Source organism: Poecilia mexicana, unplaced genomic scaffold, assembly GCF_051168715.1.
Source record: "Poecilia mexicana isolate PSO_F unplaced genomic scaffold, ASM5116871v1 scaffold_4, whole genome shotgun sequence".
NCBI classification, from domain to species: domain Eukaryota; kingdom Metazoa; phylum Chordata; class Actinopteri; order Cyprinodontiformes; family Poeciliidae; genus Poecilia; species Poecilia mexicana.
Window position 1 is genome coordinate 22148172 of NW_028263373.1, and position 25744 is coordinate 22173915.

At 39.0% G+C, this 25744-nt stretch overlaps 1 protein-coding gene across 2 annotated transcripts in view; it reads right to left on the reverse strand.

The window, feature by feature from the left end:
• The window catches only part of kank3 (KN motif and ankyrin repeat domains 3), a 39120-nt gene extending 14329 nt beyond the window's left edge, over window positions 1-24791 (reverse strand). For both annotated transcript variants that reach the window (XM_088005078.1, XM_014973821.2), the window contains exons 1-5: window positions 24703-24791; window positions 6625-6699; window positions 6111-6197; window positions 3405-5195; window positions 140-233 (exon numbers count right to left, since the gene is read on the reverse strand). In XM_088005078.1, coding sequence (XP_087861204.1) covers window positions 140-233; window positions 3405-5195; window positions 6111-6147 — 1922 coding nt within the window. In that variant the 5' untranslated portion in view covers window positions 6148-6197; window positions 6625-6699; window positions 24703-24791. The remainder of the gene's footprint in view (window positions 1-139; window positions 234-3404; window positions 5196-6110; window positions 6198-6624; window positions 6700-24702) is intronic.
• Window positions 24792-25744: the final 953 nt, after the last annotated feature.

Below are 25744 nucleotides of genomic sequence, written 5' to 3' on the forward strand. Positions count from 1 at the left end.
TATGACTTTATTCTCATAATTGTATTTATTTTTATTAGAATAGCCCTCATACTCTGTCTTACAAAATGTTCTTTGTACCTTAAGATTTATTTTTGCAAAGGTAAAAATAAAAAGTCGGTGCTGTGCTGCCTTCACCTACCCTCCATTGAGAATCCCAACAAACTGCAGGCTCTTCTTCCGATTCTCGCTCGAGTTACTCCCATCTTTCCTCTTCATGATTGATTTCAGCATACCTGTTGGCACAAACAGATAAACAACAATTATATATTTTTCTACGGATCTGGAAACTGTCTTTTCTTTTCTGCCCATTTCTAATTAGTTTTAAAGTAATGGGGTAAAACCAATCCTTTGTAAGCAATAATAACCTTAAACCAGCTATTAGGTACAACAATGAAGCTACACTATTTTTGTAATCAAGTTGACATAATTTCCTGAAGTTTACATGTTTACATTCCCACAGTATTTTTTTGTACCCTGTCTCAAGCTTCATCTTATGTAGACATAGATATTACAAAACTTTAAATAAAGAGTACAGTATTCAGCCAATGATGCACAGAGGAACAAACAAATAAATAATCAAGGATTAGTGCCAGCAAAACTGATAAAAGATGTAATCTAGGATACATTTCCAGTCAGAGATTAAACTGTAAAGCATGGCATTTGAAAACTCATACTATGGGACTGTTTTGCTACAAGTGGTTGGTATATTACAGAAAACACATTAATTAAATAGCAGTATCTCTAAATTCCTCAATTTTCTTTAAATTAACCTTAAATTGTCTAATTTTGGAAACCTTAGGCTTTCCCACCAGTGCAGTGAACCCAAAATGTATCTGGGATGGAAAAAGCTAAATAAAATAAATTTTCTGGAGAAGTTTATTGACCATGCTTACAAGCTGATCCAGGAAACCAATCGGTTTAAATTAATTTTACCAAACATTTCTTAGAGCTGCATGTTCACATCTGTTTATGTCGACTTTCTGAGGATTAGAGAAAATGTATTATGAATTTAAACTTGGGAAGTAATTACCTGCTTTAATGTTGCACAGTCACATCCCACAGAAAAGAAACAATGGTTTCAATAAAATCATTAAAAACTGAATAAATTCTGATTCTCAACAGAACTGCATTTGGACTTCCCTCATTTTGTGGTTCAGCGATAAACAGTTGGTGGTGATTTTTCTTCTCAGTGCATAATCTTGTCATGAGTAATGCATTTAATTTGTTTGACTCAATACAAACAGAAGCACAGACATAAACAGTGAGAAACCTAACAGCCAACTGGGCCAGTAAAAGCACCAGTCAGACTTACTGCACCAGTTTTTCTGACACGCCGGCTCCATAAATCCAGAGCCTCACTGTGGGTCCGTTTCTCTCCTGCTGCCTCATGTTTTTAGTGACTGAAAGAACGACTGGGATAAATGAGACATTTGAAAACATGTCCGCTGTTCATTCCAGACAGCGATGTTACTTAATGTACAGTAATGAAAAATGAACATCTTAATTTAAAATCTAAAGACGGCCTTTAAGAACCTGGGCTTAAAGTGTTAATGCTCTACCAGACTGGTAGAGCATTAACACTTAATTTATCTTCAAAGTAAATTGTTCAGTAAAGGAAAACATCTATTGCTCTGAGGTTCAGTGAATGCATCATGATTTCAGGTGGATGTTAAAGGAAGATAATCCGTTTCAGCAAAAATGCATATATCATTGCACCAAAATGTATAACAAAGATTACACAAAACAATCACTTAGTTGATAAATATATATAACTAAGTGACCTGTTTATTTTAAATTCACACCAGATACCTGCAACTCCAATCCCAGAAGAAGTAATACACATAGCTAAATCTATTTGCACGCATGTTATAAGAATGAATAATTATTGTAAAGACCTGGAATTAAGATGTAAAATTATTTTATTAAAGCAAACAGTAATGTAAATAATTGCTATCATTTCTAGACACACTCACTGCACAAGACTCCACTGTTGAAGAAAAAGCATAAGACACTCGGAGAGTAGCCTCTTACCAGACCAAAAGTGAAGTTTCTAGGCAGGAAGATCACAATGTGAGGATTGTTGTTAGCATGTTACTGCTAAACTTCTTGTATTTGAAATGAGAATATATATAAAACTTTCTAAAGACAAATTTGATCATTTCATCTGAAGGTAAAACGGGGGTGCGTTTAGTGAACAGAGTGATCTATTCACAGGTTTTTCTGTTGGAACATAACTCCGAATTATTTGTGGAAAAATTGCTTATTTGCAGTTTTTTTTTTTTTTTTGCAAAGGATATCTAAAATATTCAAAAGGAAATTCAGCTTGTAAAACTTTGACCTAGTTGCAGTGGTACTTGGCTTTGGTTTGCTAATTCAGGTCAAGAAGTACTACAGTATACTAAGTATTGGGCCCCCACTCCTGATAAATAGTTGAATTTTGTTGTTTGAACAACTCCAGTTGCCACAGGTATATATATTCCAGCCACCAGGCCTGCAGACTGCTTCTATTTCATGAACAAATGGGTCGGACTTGGGAAGATTAGTAAATTCAAGCAAGTTACTTGTCCGCCCATCAAATTACCTCATACTAAACATTCCACAGTCAACTGTTAAAGGTATCATAACACTGTGGAGACAAACGGGAACAACAACTGAGTCATGCAAAAATAAATCAGAGTTCATACTGAGGACACCAGCGTTCTGCAGAATCAACAGATACAGTCGCATAAACTTTATATGATGTTCAGATTAGTTCAAGAGCAGCAAATAAAGAATTTATTTGCTTGCGGCTGAGCACCAAGCGGTACGTAAAGCAGGGGATGCAGTTGTGCAGAGTTTGCTACAATCTGAGTCTAAAGCTCTCTACATTTGTTTTGGTAATTAAGTCTAAGTTTGCCGCTTCCAAATAAAATTGACATTATTTTCCAAATTGTAAAGTTTAGTGGAGGAAGAATAACGGTCTTTGGTTGTTTTTCAGGAGTTGAGCTTGACTCGTTATTTCTACTGAAAGGATGTCTTAATTGTACGACACCCCAAGACATTTCTGAGAGATTTTTGCTCTCCACTCCACTCTCCTGGCTCCAAAACTGCAAAGTGCCAACGATTTTTGCCAGTATAGTGTGTTTACAAAGAAAAACATTGACTTGTTGAACACATAATGCACATGTTTTTATATATTAGAAGCTGAATGGCAAGTCAACAACAAAACACGACTTTTCCAGCAGCCATTGTACAGCACATACAGGGGTACAACCAGTTGACCAAAAGCTCAGCTGGGTTGCTAGGTGAGGGTCCGGTCTTGGCAGCGGTTAAATGTGATTCAAGAATTGGGAGGTTTATACATGCAAAATGTTAAATTTGCATAATACGTCCCTTTTAAAATGGGTTTAAGTCTCACTGCTCACCTGTTTTTGGGTCGCTGGTTCTGGTCTCCTCCTCTTGCTCTCCTGTTTTTTCCTCCTCTGCAACAACCACCTCTTCCTCTGGTGAAACCTTGTATTCAGCAATAGTCAGCTGTCTCTTCTTTGGCACTGCAACTTTTTCCTCCTCAGGATTTTCACCACTCAAGTTCTCCCACTGACACCCGACGCTGACCCGCTCCACGGGTGTCTGTTCTGGTTCTGGTTCTGGCTCTGGTGTTGCATCAGTTTGTGTTCCCTGCTCGGTATGATCTGCGCCCAAGTCTTCGCCAACACAAGCGTGTGTCACCTCCGGATGGCACGTCGTGGCGGTATGCTTTAAGACGGGAGCTAAAGTCTCTACCTGGGCGTTTCTCGTGTCGGGTTTTGCTAGCGCTCCCTTCTCAGCCGTGACCTTAGAGGTTCTTTCATCAATCTGAGCTCTCAGGTTATCAATGTCTTTGTCAGCTGCAGTAAGGCGGCTTTCTAAAGCTACTATGGACTCCTGCTGGAACTTTATAGTGTCCTGTAAGGTGTCTATCTCCCTCTGTGCCTCTGTAGTCAGCCCCAGCAGAGACTCCATAACCCAGACTTCAGCCTCCTTTGTCCCTGCTCTGACTTGTATCGCCTGCTCACGAACCACAGCAGCTTCTGTTCCTGTGGTTTTGTCACATACTTTCACCTCCGTGCACACAGATGCATCTCTCACGCCATTCCTGTGATAGAAAACTACAGAGGTCATTGGCACGTCATCCCCAACAGCAACAGATTTCTTTTCTTTTTCTGCTGAGTGCGGTAAAACTTTAGATAACGGCGGAGGGGGAGACTTCAGCTCCTTCCCCTCAAACTTCTCAGCCAGTCTTTTCAGCTCCCCAGATTTTACAAGACCCTTATGTCCAGTTGAGTTTGGTGAAGTCACTCGGCTGTAGTCAGATTGGAGGATCTCCGTGGTTTGCGTGGAAGACTCTTTAGACTGCTGCTTCTGATGGGAAGCCTCCATGGCTGCTTTCTTCTCCTCCAAGGCCAAAAGGAGCATGTCTTTTTCTGCACGCAGCTTGGCCAGCTCTTTCTCCAGAGCAGGAACACCCTTCACTCTTTCCTCCATCTCCTTCAGCTGCTTCAAGGCAGTGGCCATCTGCTCTCTGACGGTCTGCAGCTGGCTGGGTGGGATCGGGGTCACCGTGGTGCCAGCAGCTGGAGTGCTTCGCCCAGAGGTCTGAGGACTGGGTTTGGTCCAGCTGTTCTGCAGCGGCGGTATAGATAGGGAGGGTGTGAGCTGCTTGGGAGGATCTGCGAGCTGGAGGCGCCCACCATTCTGGTGCTGGTGGGTTTGCTCCTGCTGAAGCCGCCGGCTGGTTTCTAGAAGAGTCCGCTCAACTCTTGGGTTTCTCTGTGGTGGAGGCGGCGGCACTTTGGCCCCAGCAGAAAGCGGAGGCACGTTGAGGAGAGTAACGGGGGAAATGGAGAGAACTTCGCAAGGCGCCGACCCAAGGCGAAGGCGCGGCGGCGGGGGAGGAGGGACCCTCCCGTCTTCGCTGACTGGGGAGGAGAGAGACTCTGTGGATGTCCAGCCACTGGTGCGTCCCCCAACGCTTGGACTCCTCTGGGAAAGCTTGAGTCCCCGTCCAGGACGGCGGGAGCTGAGGGGAGCCCGGCGGAGGTTGTGGCCACTCTCGATCTCTTCCACATATTTCAGGAAGTCCAGGTCGAGCTGGAAGCCATAAGGAGTCTGGACCGAGTAAGAGCCCGACTGGTCAGCCTCTTCCTGACTGGAGTAGATGAACGCAGAGCCTAGGTCTGCAAAAGAAAAGCCTCCCATCAACTACTCTCACAGACAAGGTCAACTTTTTATGACAGAGGATTAGGGTCATACTCTGAAAAAATAAGTACATCAAACTATAAGAATAAAGTAATAATATTACAAGAATAAAGTAATTATTTCAAGAATAATGTAAAAATATTAAGACAATAAAATCATTCAAGAAAAAAGTCAAAATGAGATGAGAATAATGTCTAAATATTACGAAAATGAAGTCGCATTAATACAAGAATAAAGTCGAAATAACACGAAAATGAAGTAATATTTCCAATACTTCCTCAAAGTCTTAACATTATGACTTTATTCTCATAATATTTGTGCACAACTTTATTCTCTAACTATTATGGCTTTATTCTCGTATGTGTTCATCGGCATACTTTTATGACTTTATTCTATTAATTTTATTTATTTTTATCTTCTTTAGGTGGGCATAATACAGCTTTAACCAATATATATCCATTGTTTCATTCTTTGTCACTAATTCATGTTTTTGTGAGATTAAGTTCTTATATTAATCTTTAGTAAAGACAATTTCCCAATATTGCTCTATTTTCAATAAATGCAAATTTCATCCCCTGAATGTTTATTTGAGATCCAATTTTATGAATGAGAAAACACTACCTATTACCGGTTTAATAGAGGTATTTAAGAACCTTTAAAATACCTTCAGCAAATTTTTATCTTCAGCAAATTTTCAAAATATAAAAATGTTTACAATCCAATATGGTCGAAATTTAGACAATTTTTGATCTTCAATTTTGGAGGAAGAATAAATATTTGACACGATTGTTGAAACATATTTTACTCACTAATCAAAACTCTTTAATTAGTCTCACAATCATTCAGGTTTCTGAAATCACAAAGAGTATACTGAAATTAAAGTAGCTCCTTACCAGGCACCTTTGGATTAACTTGCACTGATTGGGTCATTTTTCAGGACTGAACCCTCTCAGTGCCACAAAACTCCGGTAGGTGCCAGGCTGAAGAAAAATAGAGAGAGAAAGAAATCATTTCTGTAATAAGGCTGGTTTAAAACAACAACCTAATAATAATCTGAAAACATAGTGCAGAAAATTTCTATTAACACTAAGCCACTTACAAACTTTGAAACATTGTTTGCTGCTTTTTCCTTTTTATACTTAATCACAACCCCCATTTTTAAAAAATATACAAATATACAGCTGTTTATAAAGTACAAAGAGCTAAAAGCAAACAGCAGCTTTACCTTCTCCCTTCACAGCCTAGTTATTCAATGCAAAACACACTTTTCTTCTGTGGTACAAGTTATCACTTAGATGTTTCTAGGAAGTAATGACACATTTTTGCTACAATTATATGGCCAACAGAAAATGGCAACCTAAAAGTAACAGATTGAGACTGGAAAACAGAACATTATGGGATGTTTACCTTCCTCAGCCACTTAATGAGGGATTGAAGCAGCTGGAGCTCAGGGAGTTTTCCTCCTTCCTGCTTCACACAGGCCTGTAAAACAAAGACGAGAGGTATGCAAAACACCGCTGTCAAGAAAAACGACCCGTGGATCAGAACAGGTCATGGATAGAATAATCATCCAAACAATAAATGGGAAGACTAATGTAAAAAAATACGCTCTGTATTTACTGGTTTAGGTTTTCACCAGCATAATCTATGAATGCATCGAATGTCTCAGATGCAGCAGCACCTTGTAGAAAACAAGAGCCAAACCTCAAATACAAGCAGTCAGTTATTTAGTTTCAAACATACACACGCGTGTCCCCTGCAGCACATTCCTAACACATGCTGTTGAAACACGCCTGTCGGCCTTGTAGCTCACCAGCCACTGATAACCCGTGAACACATCCATCATTTGTTAGCTCAGACACACTTCTTGCTGTCAAAGAAAATCCCGCTATCAGTCACACAGACAGGAAACCTTTTACCTGAATCCACAGCAGGAGCCCCTCAGGGAACTGTTGCAAACTCTAGACGTGTAATGTTCCCAAAGACGAAAGTAAGGCTTAGATAACGAAAATCAGCCGCTGTTCATTCAGTTTCCATCCAAATGTCCCGGCTCCAGAAACCTGATGCTACAGAATCTAAACCAATCATCTGGGTTCCATGAAAAAAAAAAAAGAAAAGTACTCTCTAGTTTTGTATTTATTCTTTAAAATGAACTAAACAAACAATTGCAGATATTTCAGCAGTGGTCAGGCTTTGAATATGGAACCAAGGAAAACCAAGGATGGACGGATGGACGACAAAAAATGATGGATGGATGGATGGATGGTGTGAAAAACAAATGGATGATGGATGGATGACAGACGGATGGTTGGATGAATGATAGATGGATGGACGGACGGATGGATGGATGGATGGATGGATGGATGGATGGATGGATGGATGGACAGAGATGGATGGATGGATGGATGGATGGATGGATGGATGGATGGATGGATGGATGGATGGTGTGAAAAACAAATGGATGATGGATGGATGACAGACGGATGGTTGGATGAATGATAGATGGATGGACGGACGGATGGATGGATGGATGGATGGATGGATGGATGGATGGATGGATGGATGGATGGATGGATGGATGGATGGATGACTGGATGGATGGACAGAGATGGATGGATGGATGGATGGATGGATGGATGGTGTGAAAAACAAATGGATGATGGATGGATGACAGACGGATGGTTGGATGAATGATAGATGGATGGACGGACGGATGGATGGATGGATGGATGGATGACTGGATGGATGGACAGAGATGGATGGATGGATGATGTGAAAAACAAATGGATGGATGGACAGACGGATGGTTGGATGAATGATAGATGGACGGACGGACAGATGGATGGACGGGTGGACGGATGGATGGATGGACGGGTGGATGGATGGGCGGGCGGATGGATGGATGGACAGATGGATGGACGGATGGATGGACAGATGGATGGATGGACGGGTGGATGGATGGGCGGGCGGGCGGATGGATGGACAGATGGATGGACAGATGGATGGATGGACGGACAGATGGATGGATGAATGGATGGATGGACGGACAGACGGATGGATGGATGGATGGATGGACAGATGGATGTATGGACAGATGGATGGATGGACGGACGGACAGACGGATGGACAGATGGATGGATGGACGGATGGACAGATGGATGGACGGACGGATGGATGGATGGATGGACGGACGGACGGATGGACAGATGGATGGATGGTCTTGGTTCTGTGGTTCTCATGCAGCTGGACTCTGGTGGCCATTTTAAATGATCCCCTTCATCCTCAATAATCTCATCAGCCACCTGAGGAATCTGTTGAGCATCCGCTTTCTTTCCCCTGATCAGGACTAGCAGACTTAGAAAATACTTTGTCTCCTGTGACACCTGACCTTTCACCTCCTGGCTCAGGGAGAGGAAGATCAACAGAATGTGGGAGGAAGCCTTAGAGAATTAGTCATTTAGTCTACTGTTGGCTTAGTCTGTGCAATAACCTGCTGCTGCTTGTCTGTTTATTTGTCTGTATGCTTGTGTAAATGCTTACTGTGTGTGTAAGCATGTGAGCCGTTTGTTTGTGTGATGCTGTCCTACTGCTAGAGTCTTAATTTCCCAGAGGGAACATCATCAGGGTATCAATAAGATTTTTATCTCATTATCCTAAACTTATTTTTCCCTAATGTTATTTTCTTGTCAATCCTTGTCCAGACTTGAAAATTTAATCCGATTTCATTCTTTTCCACACGGCGTCAGATGCCAAAATTAGAACAAAATTACAACAGGGACGAACACACAGTTTGTTTAGGTTATAAACAAGTTACGAGAATCTCTATTGGGTACGACAGAGGTCAGATTGTATCTAGATATACACATTACTAATACTTCACCGATGTACTTATCCAAGTGCATCTTAAAGGGACCCATTAAGCTTCCTGGAACAGGTTAGGAAACATCTGTGGTCTATCAACAGCTTTGAAAAGCAGAAGTAGAGCCTCCTGCACAACCAACAAGAATGAAGCAAGTCCAACTTCTATAATGCATCATTCAGTCAAAAACAACCAATCAGAGCCAGGAGGAGGGTCTTAGCGCTGTCGATCACCGCTAAGACCCAGATTGGGAAGATAAGAATTATGAAAAAAGTGACAGTAAAGTTAGAAAACAGCTTTTTAAGATTTTTTTATGCAACATTGTTACTTGTGTAAATATTGCTTTCTTTGTGATTGTTTTAATTACTAAATCTGACTACCTTTGTGATACAGATTTATCAAAATTGTAATGTAGTTTGCAGCTTTTTCTAATTATGTGAACTAAAGTGGATTCAGTTTTCAAAGATGACTGAAAAGTCCAGCTACTGTAAGCAGATGTCCAGCACATGGTCAAGCATGGAGGTGGCAGGTTGTCCTGTGGGAATATTTCCTCTAGTAGAGATGGATGAATGAAATTCATCAGCAAGAACACAGTAAAGTTATGTAAACAGAACAAAATACACACAGACATGTTGGGAGTTTTCTGAAATGTGAGCAGGATTATAAAAGCTGTTGTAGCAAAATTAGATTTCTTTGTTTTTACAAAAAACACTGAGATGTTCCTCCCTCCACTCCAAGTCCTTCTTCATTTCTCCATCTTTTTATTTACCCACATCAGCAACCTTTAATCTGCTTTTATTTCTCGCTTCGTTGTCTCAACCCTGCTCCTCTCACATGACTCTCTTTACTTCTCACCCAGATCGTCCCTCAAAACACACACACACTCTCTCTCTCTCATACACACACACACACATTTCTGCCTGAACTCAAGTGTTGTTGTTTTTCTCTCTGATTTGATGACACCAAATTACAGACTGGATAAAGAAGCTGCATTCCTTTCCTGTACTCCCCCCTCCGGCCCTGACCAGCTGAGAGCCACGCTGTCGAGTCGCTCGCACCAAAAGAAGTGCAAACATAAGAGCGGTTCACATAAAGACAAGCCACAAACACAATCACAGAAATGGCCATGAAGAGCGTGTCTAACAGTACTTAACTCTAAATTTAAAAGTCTCTGAAATTATGTTTTGAGAAAGAGGGCAACACTCCTCGGAAGCCAACATTTCACCAACATTGGCTTTAAGGAAAATAGTTCAATCCTAGACAGCAATTATACAGTTACAACCAATTTGTTTTTGCCTGTTTTTACTCACCAGTCGAGCAAATTCAATGCAATTAAAATGTTTGTAAAAGTCCATAGTTTAATCACATGCTAGCTGACTGAAAAGACAGAGAAAAACGATAAATTGAGTGCATTCAATTTGTTTCAAGAAATAATTTACATTTCTAATTCTGGTTGGGATGTTCAAAGATGTATCTGTGACATAAGATAAACTGCTTTAAGTGAGTAAAACTTTACGATCAGCTTTCTACGCATCTGATATTGTAGCATACATCTTTATATTTCCAGGCTGCCACAGATTTTTGGGACATGTCATAAAAAGTACTGCAGTGTACTTTTATGACAGTACATTGCTTCAGAAATCACATAGCAATGACCCAATTAAAACTTTCCTAAACTTATAATACAACTATGAAAAAACTCTGTCTGCACTGATGAAGATTCACTCACATCAGCATGTCGAATGCTTAAAAATGGCTGACATGTCAGCGGCCTAATTTATCGAGCAAACAGACCATCTCTCACCAAACATAAATTAGAGAACACAACACAGAAGTGTTAAATAGGGCTGCATTCCACTTCAGTATGTTTGCATGTTACTGGTGAGAATGTGTGCTAAACCATAACGTGACTGAAACAAATTCGGCACAAAAAGTAAGGAAATTTGTATTTGGCAATTTTATTTTTTGTTAAAACAATGCTTCTTGGTAATAAATCTTATACCGCTGCAAAACCCTGTTTAATTAATTTTAAATGGTGCTGTATTTGTTAGAAAAATACATTCCGAGAGCTGAGTTGTAAGGAAAAATTTGACAAACCCTCTCTACTAATGTTAAACAGCTTCTGTTGGCAGTAGTGTGATGGGGTGGAGTGGCATCTTGCAAACTGGAGAAAGCAACGCCTGTCGTCATTTGACACAATCTAAATGCAGAGGTAGCAAGACGAATTTCTGCAACCGGAGAAAATCTATACCTTAAACTCTTAAGGACCAAAGCAACCAAAACACAACGTTTATCAGAGATGTTTAACACTCCAGTCAAAAACTTACCCGTACAGCCACACTGGTGGCTCCCACCATCCCACAGCAGTGAGGGACTTTAACCATTTAGTCCACATGTGTCAAACTCAAGGCCTGGGGGCCAAATCTGGCCCGCTGTAGCTTTTTATGTGGCTCTCTAGACTCCAAATTACGTGAATCTCCACATTTTCTTGCTTGATGTCAAGTTATAGTCTGTAATTGATACGGCAAATATTTAACATGGTAGCACAAATATTGTAAAAATTCCTTACAAACATTTCTAAGTTGGCACCACAAAATCTGTAAAACAACCACAAAATACTGGAAGAGCAGCTATGTATTGATAATTTAACAGTTTAATTGATTTTATCAATATATTCTAGCACATGCAGCCCTGTAGGAACACTCAGATTTTTTTTTATACGGCCCAAAATAAAAATGAGTTTCACGCCTCTGATTTAGTCCATTAAACGACACTCGAGCTGTTCACTGAATGTTTGGCATGAGATGGTCAGGTGATCAAAATGTATGGAAATAAAAACGCAGAGTAAATAAAAATAAACTAACTTCTGCTGTGGGACAAAGTAAAATTTACACATTCGCCACAGTACATCCACAGGAGAATACAAATACTTGACTTACACAGGACTTATTTCACAAAATGCTCCTAATTTATTTTACATCTTGACATCAATAAACATTTTTTATATGACAACATAAATGCTAAGAGTAACGCCAGCTTATGAAACCACCAGTAACGCATTGAAACCCCGGCACATCTGGTTAAAGGTGAAATTATTCAGCAACAGATTGACTTCTTAAAGAGGTGTTCCTGTTTTAATGGGAACTTTTATTGAGCCATGTCTGTTCGTGTAATCCTGTAGGGATAATATCAGGGCTTTTAAGAGACTGTTCTGAGTCACATGATGCAGAACAAGTTCGTAGCCGTTAGATAATTGAAGACCTCGTTATTTGGCTGGTGCTGACTGATGCGTCCAGGTGCTGTCGTGTTTACATCCCCAACAACCTGCCTCAAACCTGTGCAAATTTATACAATGTTTAATGGCTTACACATTGAAATTATATGGTAATATTGGTAAATGTTGGCCAAAGGGTGTCTCAGTCAACACAGTTAACAACTTTTTACTGCAGAATCTAGACCAATTGTTATGGTGGGACCAATACAGAATGAAAGCTGGTTGAGGCCACCGATGACCAAAAGCTTTTCCTGTAATGGTAAGTTGTTTTTCCACCATTAGCAGGTTGAGCAGCGTGTACACTAAGTGGTTGACAGCGCTCGGACCCTTCTCCTGGCTCTGATTGGTTGTTTTTGGTTGAAGGCAGTTAATTTCTTCATACAGCAACAGTAGCTCAGCGAGGAGGTGAAGGAGATCGATCTTTTTATAGATTATGACTCAAACTGTCACGATATGCTGACAGTTTTAACAAATATATAAAAAGTTACATACCGCATCTTTAAGTTGGTGTGAAACGGTCCCTATTTACATTTCATCCGACGAGCAGAACTTCTCTGAGCAAACGTGCCTTCCTGCCTCACCAGTGAAAACTAGACAAGTACAGAACAAATTAGTATTCATGCATCTTTCCCAGCAGGCTGAGAGGGAACATGTGACGGCAAGTGCAGAAGTTTCCAGCTATCCCAGCACAGCCTCACAGGCGTGCCACTAATGCAGAGGAAGACACTGGTTTGTTCTGTATTCAGCTGGACTCATGGAAGAGGAAATGTTGTGCTGTTGAAAGAACTGGGGCCATGTTTTGAAACGGTGACCTCATCCCCAACACCACCCTTTCCCCAAGAAAGGAAAGCCAGAGAGAGAGACGGATACCCGATGTGACTGACAAGAAGGGGAGGGAGTTAGCAGCAACATCCTCTCTCTGACAGAAACTTTCACAATCTGGCTGCTTTACGTGAGAAAAAAAAAAACCATTCAGAAACCTCAGCATGCACACATTCACAGAATCAGATCCAAGCCATGAAAACGCCTCCAGCTCCAAATGCATACCATCCTGTCAGTCATTTCTGTTACAACGGCAGAGTTTAACTGTTTCAAGCCCCCTCGATTCTTCCCTTCACAGTTAATCCAACTTTAATCCAAATGCTTTGCATAAATCTTCTCATACAGATGAGCCACAAATTATTCATACCCCAGGGTAGAGTTATTAAAGTATTTTACCAACATGTTTCTTCTGGTTGGAAGTAATAAACGTTCTGGAGCAGCCCAGCTATTATTGAATCACATAGATAAAGATTAGGGTGATGACAAGGAGGCTTTCTGAACTCAGACTGGAAGCACATTGTGTAAAATGATGTTGAAGTTACCAGCGAAAGCCTTTATGAAGGTTTCATTGCTCTAATTTAAAATAAAAAGTTTTATTTTTATTTTAAATTAGAGGAAAATAAAGTATTCCTTTATTTTCCTTTTTTCCTAAATTAACACTCCTAAAATTGTTTTCTTATATTTCCCATCAGAAACAAACTTCTTGGTTGAATGAAAAATATCTATTACCTATCAATCTACCAGGGTTTTCTCGTTGGGTTAAAACAAAACAAACAGCTGCTAATGCCGACTGTCTGCAGGTGAGGAGTTTCGTTTCATGTCTTCAATCCTTTCGTTTCATGTCTTCAATCCTTTCGTTTCATGTCTTCAATCCTAAGAGGACTTTCAGTCCGACACTCAGCAAACACTCAGACAGGAGGGCCTCTCTGCTGCTGGGATAAATCTGCCGTTTCCTGAAGGAAAGCCTAAAACTCCCTCAATAAATCCCCCAACATCAGTACAAGCATACAAACATAACTCCATGCACCCGTTAGAAACCTCCCATTGTCTCCCTGTAGGGGATGTGGAGGGGGGTCCTGTCAGGAAAGGCACTGGGTCATCCTGAAAGCTGCTTCCTGAAGGCAGCAGGAAATCAGAGGAGAAGACAAGCAAAAACTGAGCGCTGAAAAAATACAGCGATACAAAGACACACACACACACACACACACACACACACACACACACACATGCAGGCATCCTGCAGTCAGAAACCATCCAATACCACATGACGCGTCACGTTGCTGTTAGATAAAACACTTTCACATAGACGCTTTCAAACCTTTAAATAGGCCGCATCGATACCAATGTCTTCAACATAAACCAACGTCACATTGCTAATATCCTATTCCTCCTCCATATAAACAGGGAAAAAAATAACTTCATAATGACAATCAGGTTAAGTTTAAACATCACATGCATCCTGACGCTCCTCCTTCTTCCTTCCAGCAAACACAATCGGCCACATTCAGACCCCACAATGAGGCATTATGCCTCTTTAGTTGCTGCGCTGTTTTCAAACTGTTTTTGTGAAGCTTCATTGTTTCCTCCAAAATCAGGCCCCCAATGCAGTCCATGCCGAGTCTGTGCAGGTCCAAAATGTCACCAAGTGAATTCAATAAAGTCACAGAGGAAGTAGCAGCCACTTGGAGAGTTTTAGGATGAAGAGGCACCATTTGGATGTAGAGTGGCTCCTGCAGAGCGACTGAATCAAAGGATAAAAAGAGGCCCTTTTCCAGGAAAAATGCACGTTTTGAGGTGTTTTACGATGAAACATTTTACTTTCCGTGTCCGGTCTGTAAGTGCAAAGTCGAGCTCCTTTAGTTTTTTACTGCTGAAGTTGTGATTACTGTACTTTTACGTGTATTTAACATGAAACATTATCCTGCTGCTTCTCGGTTAGTTGGAATTAAACTCAAATATCGCCACAACATTCCTTCAAGGCAGTGGTTTCCAAAATTTGGGGTCGGATCCCCACTGTGGGCAGAAAAACACCAAGTGGGGGGTCTGGAGATCATCTCCAGACATCTAATTAAATTTTTAAAATGAGTGCACATTTTATTGTAACCGTTAAATGAAATAAAGTGTGATAATCATAACGTGGTAGAACAAACTTGATGAGTGTCGGGGCACTTTGTGATGCCGCTACACTCTTGGCATGCTGGGTTTTTTTTAGTGTTTTTCCAGCAAAGTGGTGCTAGATCAGAGCTTGTGCCATAACTGGTTTTTAACTGGTTCTATTTGGGGGGGAAAAGGGCAAAGAACCAGTTTGGGTTTCCACAACCAAGTAGGAGCCACACTGTTGCATTATTAAAATCTCTCACACATTAAATATTTGATTCTCCCTCGGTTAAACTCCAAGTTTGTCTTGAACTTTTCAGAAGCTTTACTTCCAGAAATCAATCGTTTATTAAAGGTTTTTATACCAGAAGTGCCGTTTCTGAACTGCCCTGACAATCCTGACCAGCATTTCCAAACCTTTTGCAGTGGATCTTCAAAGTGTGAACTGTCATTTTCATGTAAAAAATGAGTTAAATTGTTTCAAACATTTCAGCGTGAAGCAGCCTGTGATGGGCAGAATGTTTCTCATCATATGAGAGCCTTCCTCTCAGCGGGTGTTAGACTTCAAATGCACATTTTGTATATTTTTAAACTAATTCAGTTGCACATTCCTTTAGATTGCAACACACCATTTCTCTAAAACCACACAGTATTTATGTTGTAATTTTTCCCCTACTGTACAGGATTTTTATTCTTTATTATGTTTTTATTTTGTCTTTTGTGAGTTTATTTGCCCTTCACTTTGCTGCTGTTACACAGGAATTTCCCTCATAATCGGACAGTAAAGGATATTTTTATTTCTATAAAAATAACTTTGGTGTTTATTTAAACCTGAAATAGTCTGGGCAACAAATCTCAGCTGCTGGTATTTTGTACGATGGAAAGGCTTGGAAGCCACTGCTCTAAAGTATGTTTCTACTAAGTTTAAACAACTTAAGAGAGTATATTAATAAACTCAGATATTTGAGACGGTGGCCCAGATTGTTAAACTGAATGCTCACAAATCAAAATGTTTCTCAGTGTGCTGTCAGTCATGTGAAAATGGGAACCAGATAAACAATACTGTCTTCCCCAACATGACAAACTGAACTGTCATGGATTATATTTATTATAAATCCTATCAGATAGAACTTTATTCAAATCTAATTGGTCTCATTTCCGTCTTCTCCAGTCACCTCCACTCTGAGGTTTCTGGCTGTATAAATAAGCAGAATAAATGAGCTTAAGGCCTTTCTAAAGTGGTTCGGCTGACCTAGATATCTGCTTCATACATTTGTATTTTAAGAGGAGACTGTGACCCATTTATCTCCTTCATAACATCAGCTACTAGACTCTCCAGATGTTTTATTGTCGTAACTACAGAACAGTAACAGATGTCAGCCAGTTTCATGCCCAGAAACAACTGAGATGTTGCATCTGATATCGTGTTATTTCCTTAGCTGGTGGAAATTACACTGGTTCTGCCTCTGTTTGATGGAAGGGGTCAGGATAATGACAAGGCATGGGAGGTGTATAACTCTTTGAAATATCTCTTGGTGGGCACACCTTAATCTCCACAGAGCTGCTCCAGTGGAAAGTACATGTTTATGGCTTCTAATTCAGTTTTCCAGAATGCGCTGATTCAATCAGCCGTTGGATTGGGCCTGGTAATTGCTCCTGCATTCACTGCAAAATGTGATTTGAAGTCTGCCAGGCATGACAACGTTTAATTGAACACATGAATGTCGCAAGGTTTACTCCAAGATTTTCAGATAAGCTGAAATCATAACTCATTTTTGGCCGTTTTCAACTAACTAACTGTTTTTCAATTGAAAATCTTGTTTTTACTCAGTGGGATATTTTTAAATCATTCACTGGGGAACTAAAGATGCAGCCAAATTCACCATTTAGTAAAACGCAAAGGCAGACCTTTTAAATATAATGTAAACCTTTACTTGTTGTGTAAGCACCCCAATGTTTCTTTAATCACCAATGTGAAATCAATATTTTCACATTGAATGGATGCTCTCTAGTCTTTAAGATATATAATTTAACACATAAATATTTGGTATAACTATCATTTTCGCAACGAGGATAATAGACAAACCAAGTGAACAGGGTGTTGAAAGTTTAACTGATTTTAGGTTTTTATCCACCCATCTTATTTTGAAAAGTTTACAGACAAACTTCTATAAATCTCCCAATATATTAAATATTTTAACTGGGAAGTTAAACTTCCCAAACTAAACTATGCAGAGCTTCGTACTTCTGAAGTGATTTATCATCTTACTACATTTTCCTTCCTTCAGATTTATTATTAACTTTTAAAGAAGGCTTCATATAAAAACCTATTAATAAAGACTTTAAATAGATCAACCAAATGTTACATTTTCTATGCTCTGTTGTGGAAACGCCACTGGCTGGATGAAACATAAATGAAAAAGCAGCAAAAGTTCAAAATATTACACATAACTCAGTCAGTTTGGAACCAAAATGTAAAGAAATGTGAGATGACTTAAGACTTTTGCAGAGGACTTCCTGTTCCTGTCACTATGAGATGAATTTCCAACTCAACATAAATACAAAAAATAAAAAGGGGGAAAACTAAGAAGTCAGTAAATTACAGGTTGAAGGGTAAACAGGAAGTTCAAAGTGGGACATAAAGACAGTTTTGTCCGTTTAGGCCACTGCAGGAACCGAGAGGCTTGTTAGGGCTTTTTATGGGACTTGGGGACTTCATCCGACAGGGAAGCATTTCCGCAATAAACATCACGTTTATTCCATTATGAGCCACCAAACAGAGGTAACCTCTGTGTTTTGACGGGTTTAGGCCTGGAGCCTGAAACAAGAGTTGTTGATCTCCCTTCACCTATAAGCAAAGTTTGTCAGGCGTCATAGTTACATGGAAAAAGCCTAACAAACATTTTTGAAGTGCTTTGGTTAGCAAGCATGTCATGAGATCCAGTTTGGCCTTTTCCCATCCTGTGATCAGAGGGCAGATTTCTACTGGCTTCCCATAGTGTCCCAGCAGCAGCTGATGGGAGGCATTTTCATCCTGTTGTTCCATTTTTTAAAGCAGGACAGTAAAAAGCAGAAGATCATCTTATGAGACCAAACTGTCTAGATGTCTCGCTCTGTTCAGCAACTCTTCACTGCAAAAACCCAAAATCTAACAAAGTACTTTTGGTCTAATTTCTAGTAGGAATACTTGAAATAAGACAAAACTATCCTACAAGTAATTAGTAAGACAGATGATCTTGTTTTAGGTAAATAATTCCTTAATACTGATGTGCTTTTTTCCACACATTTAGAAGAAATAGATCACATCACTGTGTACAGTATTGCGATCACTAAAGACTGCTTATATTAAATTTGGTAAGTCATCAGGCAAAGGTTTGGAACCTCAGGCTTTATTTAAGCTTTGAATGCAAATTTACATACAGATGGATAAATGTCCAACACTGTGGCTGCATGAACTTGATGTACAGATCCTTCAACAAAATCACCTAAAAATCACCTAAGCTCATAAAATGATGAGGAAATTGTAAGAAAGGAAAATAGGGAAAATGCAGGTTTATCATTTCTCAATTCTCAATCACAATCATGAACGACCATATTGCAGTGCTACCAACTGCCTTGTCATGCTGCAAAGGTTTTCATGCATTCATTGATTATGCTTCGTGTTTAAATTAATATGCGACTTCTTGGTCATAAAATCCAAAAGATAAATTACTTCAGATTGGATTTTATTTCAGAGTGAATGTCAATTATCAAACTAAGCAGATGTGGAGATAAGAAACTTCAAGTTAAGTTGATTAAGATTAAACTGCTTTTCAATATTTCAGAAAATTGAATATATTATAAAAAACACTGACTTTGCAAACAACTCAAACATGAGCTCCTAATTTCATTTTATTTTGGTAATTCACTCATGATCCCAAAACTAATCAACTTATGACCAACTAATGACTTATGACTAAAGGCTAACGTCATTATAGCAAAGTAGTTCTGTGTTTTTCAGCTTGAACTGTCTAAATCAAGCTGTCATAAAGCAGGGCATGGATTTAGTCCTGCTATTTATTCAAGTTTATCCAGCTTAGAGTTAGAAAATACACCTAGAAATGATGACATGGTCAAAATGATTGTGCACACAGTGTACAGAAAACCCATATTTTTAACAGCACGTTTTGAGCTCTTTTAAATGCTCCCACATGTTGAATAAAATGGAGTTCAATAATAGAGGTGTGGCTGATTTATTGTACAAATAAGCAACAAGCTGCTGCAGAACTTCAATTCAGATGGGACAAATAAACATTAAAAAGTTTGAATATTAAACTTTGGCTATGATTATGGACTGAGATTTATCTAATTAATATCTGAATTTAAATGTAATTTCTCAAGCTGAACTTGGGTCTCAAAAATATCAGGTCTGAGATCCTAATATTTAGGATATTAGTAAGAAAGCCTCCAGTTTCCACTCCAGATCTGACCAGTGTGCAGCCTCTTCTTGTAAAAACATACCGGTTTTATTTCGCTCCTGACACTCCAGCTCTCTCTGTCCTCACTGCATCATGTCACAGCCGTGCACAGACCGGCTCTCAGACCTGCTAAAATTAAAACCACTTGTAATAAAGCTAAAAATACGATGGCATGCAGCTTATCAAGCTACAGGACTCACAAGCACAGTCTCAGATTTGATTTTGCCCTTATTAAATAAACTGTCCTCCATCAACTCTGAGGTGTAAATAAGCTGAAAATGCATGAAGCAGGAAGATGGTGGAGATTCTCATTACAAAATTAGAGTATGTTTGTAGCTTTGACCTGCAGACACCTCAGACTAAACTTTCAGGGAAGCTATTTTTGAGGCGGCAGCAGTAAGTCAAACCTCAGAGTCCTGTTGCAGGAAGACAGTTTCCCCAGAGTGAGCTCCAGAAAGCTGCTAATAGCTTAGCATAGATTTTCCTCAACTCTAATCAGCTCATTATTCATCCAAAAATATCTTAGACAATATATTTTAAACGTTTTATTTTTCTAGAAAAGGGCAAAGAAAAATCATTGTGACAAACTGATCATTTCTGAATGGAGACGTTCAATTGTTGAGGTATTTGGCAAATATGAGAAATGTTTAGGGATAAATTATAAGTGCTACAGAGAAATAGAAAGATTTAATTAAAATCGAACTCTTTGGCTTAACCACAGTTAACTTCACTTTTTGATAGCAGTCGCTTTTCCCCCCAGAGCTCCAATAATAAAGTCTTTATCCAAAAATCCTGATTTAGTAAAGGACTGTAAACTTAATTAATCGTCTAAATAACCAGCTCCCTCTAGGGAGATTTTTCCACCACAATAGTTCAAGGGATAAAAAAAAACTGCAGACGTCACATTTGTTGACCTGCGCTGGATTCTGCCTTAAAGCAGATTTAGACTATAAACACAAAAAAGAAACTTGGTAAAATAAATATATTTTCCTTTTCAGCATGGGCTGGTTACTGGCACCAAGATGTGTGGAATTTTCAAAAAGCTATAAACCACTAAATTGTTCTATTGCACCATTCTTACTGTTAAAACTCCACAGTAAGTACCACAGTCACTCGGGTTTTTCCAGCTTTTTAGGCCATAATTACCAATAAATCCCCTCCACCTCCCTGATTACTGCCAGCCTGTTAAATCAACACTGTGCCAAATATATTTGCTCCTTATCAGAATTTAAGTTAGTTTCACTCTTTTAGAGTTTTTTCAACAACAGATTGAGCATTTCTAACATCTGTAAATTAACACATTATGTGTTCTCCAGGTAGAGTTTTATAGCACAATCAAGTAACTATGTTACCTTCAGTCAAATATGACTTTAAAGAAATAGGACTTTGTAATTTAATGCTAATTGGGCCTCTGTCTCTTTCTGAAACTCCACCTTCAGGAAGTCCTCACAACATCGTTCCTCTATTAACCCTCTAACAATGTTTTAACAGCGTTTCACTGAAAAGTAGCTCATATAATGGGATCAGCAGTTCTACCAGGGGTTTGCCAATTTCTGCTGACTAGTCTGAAGGAGCCGAGCGAGGGAGTCATGCTCTGGCTGCTCTGTGAGGTGGAAGCTTGGAAGCTGCAGCTCTGAGGAGAAGCAGCTGATCAAGGATTCAAGGATTTGAATCCTTGAATCAAAGAATCAAGGATTTCTCAAACATGCATGAAAAAATTCAAGGCAAAACTCCAGGTATGTTTTTGATGAAGGAATAACATTATAACATGATCTAAAGCTAAAAAAGTTGACTTTACATAACACTGCCCCTTTAAAATCCAAAAGCTGAGGAGATAACGTTGATATCATGACTACAGCGCATGAGAGTTGTAACATCCTGTTTTTATAAAAACAGCACAAATTTATGGATGCGCTGCTATAAAAACTACTTCCAACATAATATTTCATTGTCACACTGGTATTTATTCCAACACGCCCACACCAACGCAACCATGCAGGATGTTTGCATTTAAAATGCAGCAGAGGTTTCTGCGCCTGCAGGCTCTCCATCATCATCATCATCATCATCATCATGATGAAGAAATACCACTTTCACACTTTGTGTCAAGTAAAGGACACAAAGCAGCTTCAGGTTCAGCCGCCAGCCTCTTCTGGTCAGACTGAATTATATTCTACTGTACAACATCACATCACAGAACCAGTTAGAAGTTTACACACAATTATTAATATCATACTCCAGGTTTTTAATAATGGATTTTAAGAACGGAACTAGAAACTTTTCTATTGCCATCAACAAGTCTCATATATAACTCTGACTGGATATTCAACCACAGTTCTTGGTACGATTGTTAAAATAAAATCAGAATCAGTTTGTTTTCCGATCACGACTCGTCTTTCAAGAATAGCTCACACTTTTTCCAACAGGTCTGGTATATAGGGTCTGACCCAGGAACCATCAGATTTAAATTCCAGCAGGCAAAATCTTGTTTTTTTTCCCCTCCAACAACTTCATGCAAACCAACAGTAACACCAAATCAATCCCACAGCATGATGCTACCAACATATTTGAAAGCCTCACTGTGACACTTTCAGCTACACTTCTTGTCATTTTGGCCAAACTGTCTCATCAAATCGTAAAACTTTTCTCCAGAAGACATTTGACCCGTCTGTGAACATTATAATTTAACAGTACATGTCTCTCTTTTTGGATTAATAATCTCCAAGTCTGTATCAGAATCAACTTTATTGGCCAATATTATGTATAGAAACTAGACATTTTAGGTTTCCAAGCACTCTCAGCAGACATTAGGTATAAAAGTAGAAACATTGAAGGACATAAAATAAGAATGAAGCATAAAGGGAAGAAGTATTGTTATGATTGTGCAAAAATATTTTTTTCATAGTATAGGTAACTACTTTGTGTTCATGAAAGAGACAACCTGTGGTGGCTGGTTTTTGAAAATAACACTCTGTAGCGCTGACCGGAAGGTAAAATTCTGAACAGTTTGTGTCCAGAATGTGTGTGGTCTGCAGAGATGCCAGCTGCCCCTTTTCTGACCTGTACAGCTCCTGGATGGAGGAAAGGTCAGCATCCTCTCTCCTGATCTAATTGTTGGTTAAAGTTTGACCCTGTCATGTTTTGTGGCTCAATGAAACCACACCGTGATGGACGAATACTAATTCCTGTGTAAAAGATGACCAGCAACTCCTGTGGGGGGTTGTACTCCTTCAGTTGCTACAGGAAGTACAGTGTTTATATCTCAGGACATCCCAAAAAAGGTGGTTCTTAGGAACCAGAGATGATCCAGTGTAAACAATGTTGTTGAGGAAGGTGAGTGGAGGTACTGTGTGGGATGTTCTTCCCCAAGTTGGTGTTAAACTGTTGTCACCGTGGCCAGTGATGCTGGTCTTCCAGTATCACTGAATTAACATCAGTTTGGAGCCTTGATGGTTCTTTGGCTGTTTTTCTGACATCCTAAATATCGGATTTTATCTAAGAGGAGCAGTTTTGGATTAAAAGGTTAAAATTTGAGTAAATTTAGAACACTGAACCTTAAACAATGTGAAAATACACCTAAAATTGAGCCATTGTAAATCAACCTCCTTCAGTGCATCCTAATTGCACAAAGGAGCGTTATCATATATCCTTCCTGCCAGCAGTTGGTAGACTCTATAACCATCACTGCCCCTAACAAACTCAACAGCTGTTTAATGTGCAGCTATTAATTTTGCCGTAATTGTACAGTAGTACATTACTCTTAATTCTGTTTTCAATAAATTTTATATTTGTATCTTCTTCCACATGCTTTGATTGCCTGTCACTTTGAAGCTCTTGCATCAGAATTTCCTCACTTTCTGACAATAAACAATATTCCTTCTAGTCCTCCAGCTTAAACTATTTCTAAGTGGTCAATTATCTAGTAAATATTTTTGGCAAAGGAATTGCTCGTGACTTTGAAAAGAGTGTGGTAACTCTGCAGCTTTCTGAGGACCATCAATGAGAGTTTGTCTATACATTTGAGGCCAGGCCTCAGAAGAGCTTGATGGGATGTTTAGACAGTATTTAGTAGCTGGTTTGGACCTTGTGGGGATTAGAGGACAACTTATTTTATATTGTATCATCAATTCATCCATAAAAAAAGAAGTGTTCAAAGGCATCATTAAAAAGACCAACATTATTTCATCCCAGTGATGAGCAGATGGGCTGTAGCTCTGTAGGTTCTCAGGAGAGAACATGATGCTATCCGTAATAACAGACAGGAGATCAGCCAGAAAACTTTAAGGATGTTTAACAACTCTGACAACAGTGGGAGCTGAGGGGGATTTCCGTCCCATGAAGCTGCCTCACCCACAACAGTGGTTGAAAAAAAGGGATGTTTACTCCAAATCTGCACTGCATTTACTTTACATTCACTCACTCAAAAAAACGTAAGCTTCAACGACCTTTCAGCCGGAAAAAATTAAAGAGTTTAACTTGATTTGAGGCTAAAACTACAGAATAAAAAGAAATCAAAAGTAACAAAATAGGTTTAAAGATGCTAAAAACTAAGATGTCCCACTCTGCTGCTAAATATGTAATTATAAACTACAAAAGATTTATCCATGCCAAACACAACTTTTTTACATTTCTGAAATACTATTTAAGATAGAGAATAAATAAGTGTGGAAATAACAGGGGGGTTTTGTCAAGCAGTTATTAGATGGTGGTAAGTCAACTTATAACCATTAATACCCGCAAAGATGGCATTTAGATACACAAAAACAAAAGGTGTCACAAAGTGAAAACATGTTATTAATCAGAGTATAATATAGTACAATAAGATAAATACTACAGGATGACTGTAAAATATTACAGGAGCATTAACTTCTGTGGTTTTACTGCAGCAAGCCCTGACAATAAACAGCTTGTTTGGAAATAATGAATTGATAAAAGCAAAGCAGTGCAGAAAGTGAAGCACAAGGCTCGTTGCTTACCTCCTGGCTTGTCTCCGACCAGTCACACTGAGGTTTGTCATAACTTTCAGAGAAGGTAAGGAAAGTTTGGGAGGAGAAGCATGAAAAAGCCTCCCACTTCTCAGGCTTCAGCTCTAATGTCAAGTTACCTGAACTGGGAAACGAAGTTCTGGATTTTAAATTTCAAAATAAAAGCAGTTTTTCTCAGATCAAAGGCCAAGGTGAGATCCTGATGTAGGAACCAGGCATTTGTTTATGATAGGTAGAAAACGATTGAATATAATTAATACCATGGGATTGAACTTGAGAATTTGTATTTATTTTGTAAGTAAACATAGACTGTTATGAAATTCTCACTGTGAAAATACTCAGAAATACCTTTATTTGAAAAAGTTACAAATGTAAACTTAACTCATGACTAACATGACACTTGTGTGTCATATTGTTTTGCCAGTTACCATGTATTACCTTAATAAGAATGCTACTTTAGCTGCTTTCTCTTTCTTGTTAAATAAAATAACGTGTTAGAGACTTCTTTCAGTCAGTGTGATTGAGTTGGTCCTTTAGTTATCTCCCTTTGGAATAGCATATATCAGAAGATAAACATGGCTCCTTAAGTAATTTAAAACATTTGTGATTTTTTTGGAATTTCTTCTTTTTCTTGATGAGTTCTCACCATTGCTGATGGATGGATGGATGGATGGATGGATGGATGGACTAACTGGTAAGTTTTGTTCAAAAATACATTTATTGAAATCAAAATATCTCCAGTGAAAGTGAAAAACCGTGTTAATACCAATTTGGACAATAAAATAAGTAAAACTCCCAAAACGATGCCCAAGCCTTAGTATTTTACATCTGCTGTATCACAATTTCCAGAATATTCTTTTGTAAATCTTGTGCCACATTATTTTAAAATCGCTTTTGTAGTGATTTCAAAAACGATCTGATGGTGCTGAGTTAAGTTTATTGTCATTATGGTTTCGCTTTAATTTTATCTTTATTTCATTCAATGTCAAATACTGAATATGCTTTTATTTTGAAGTTAAAACCTTATGTGCTC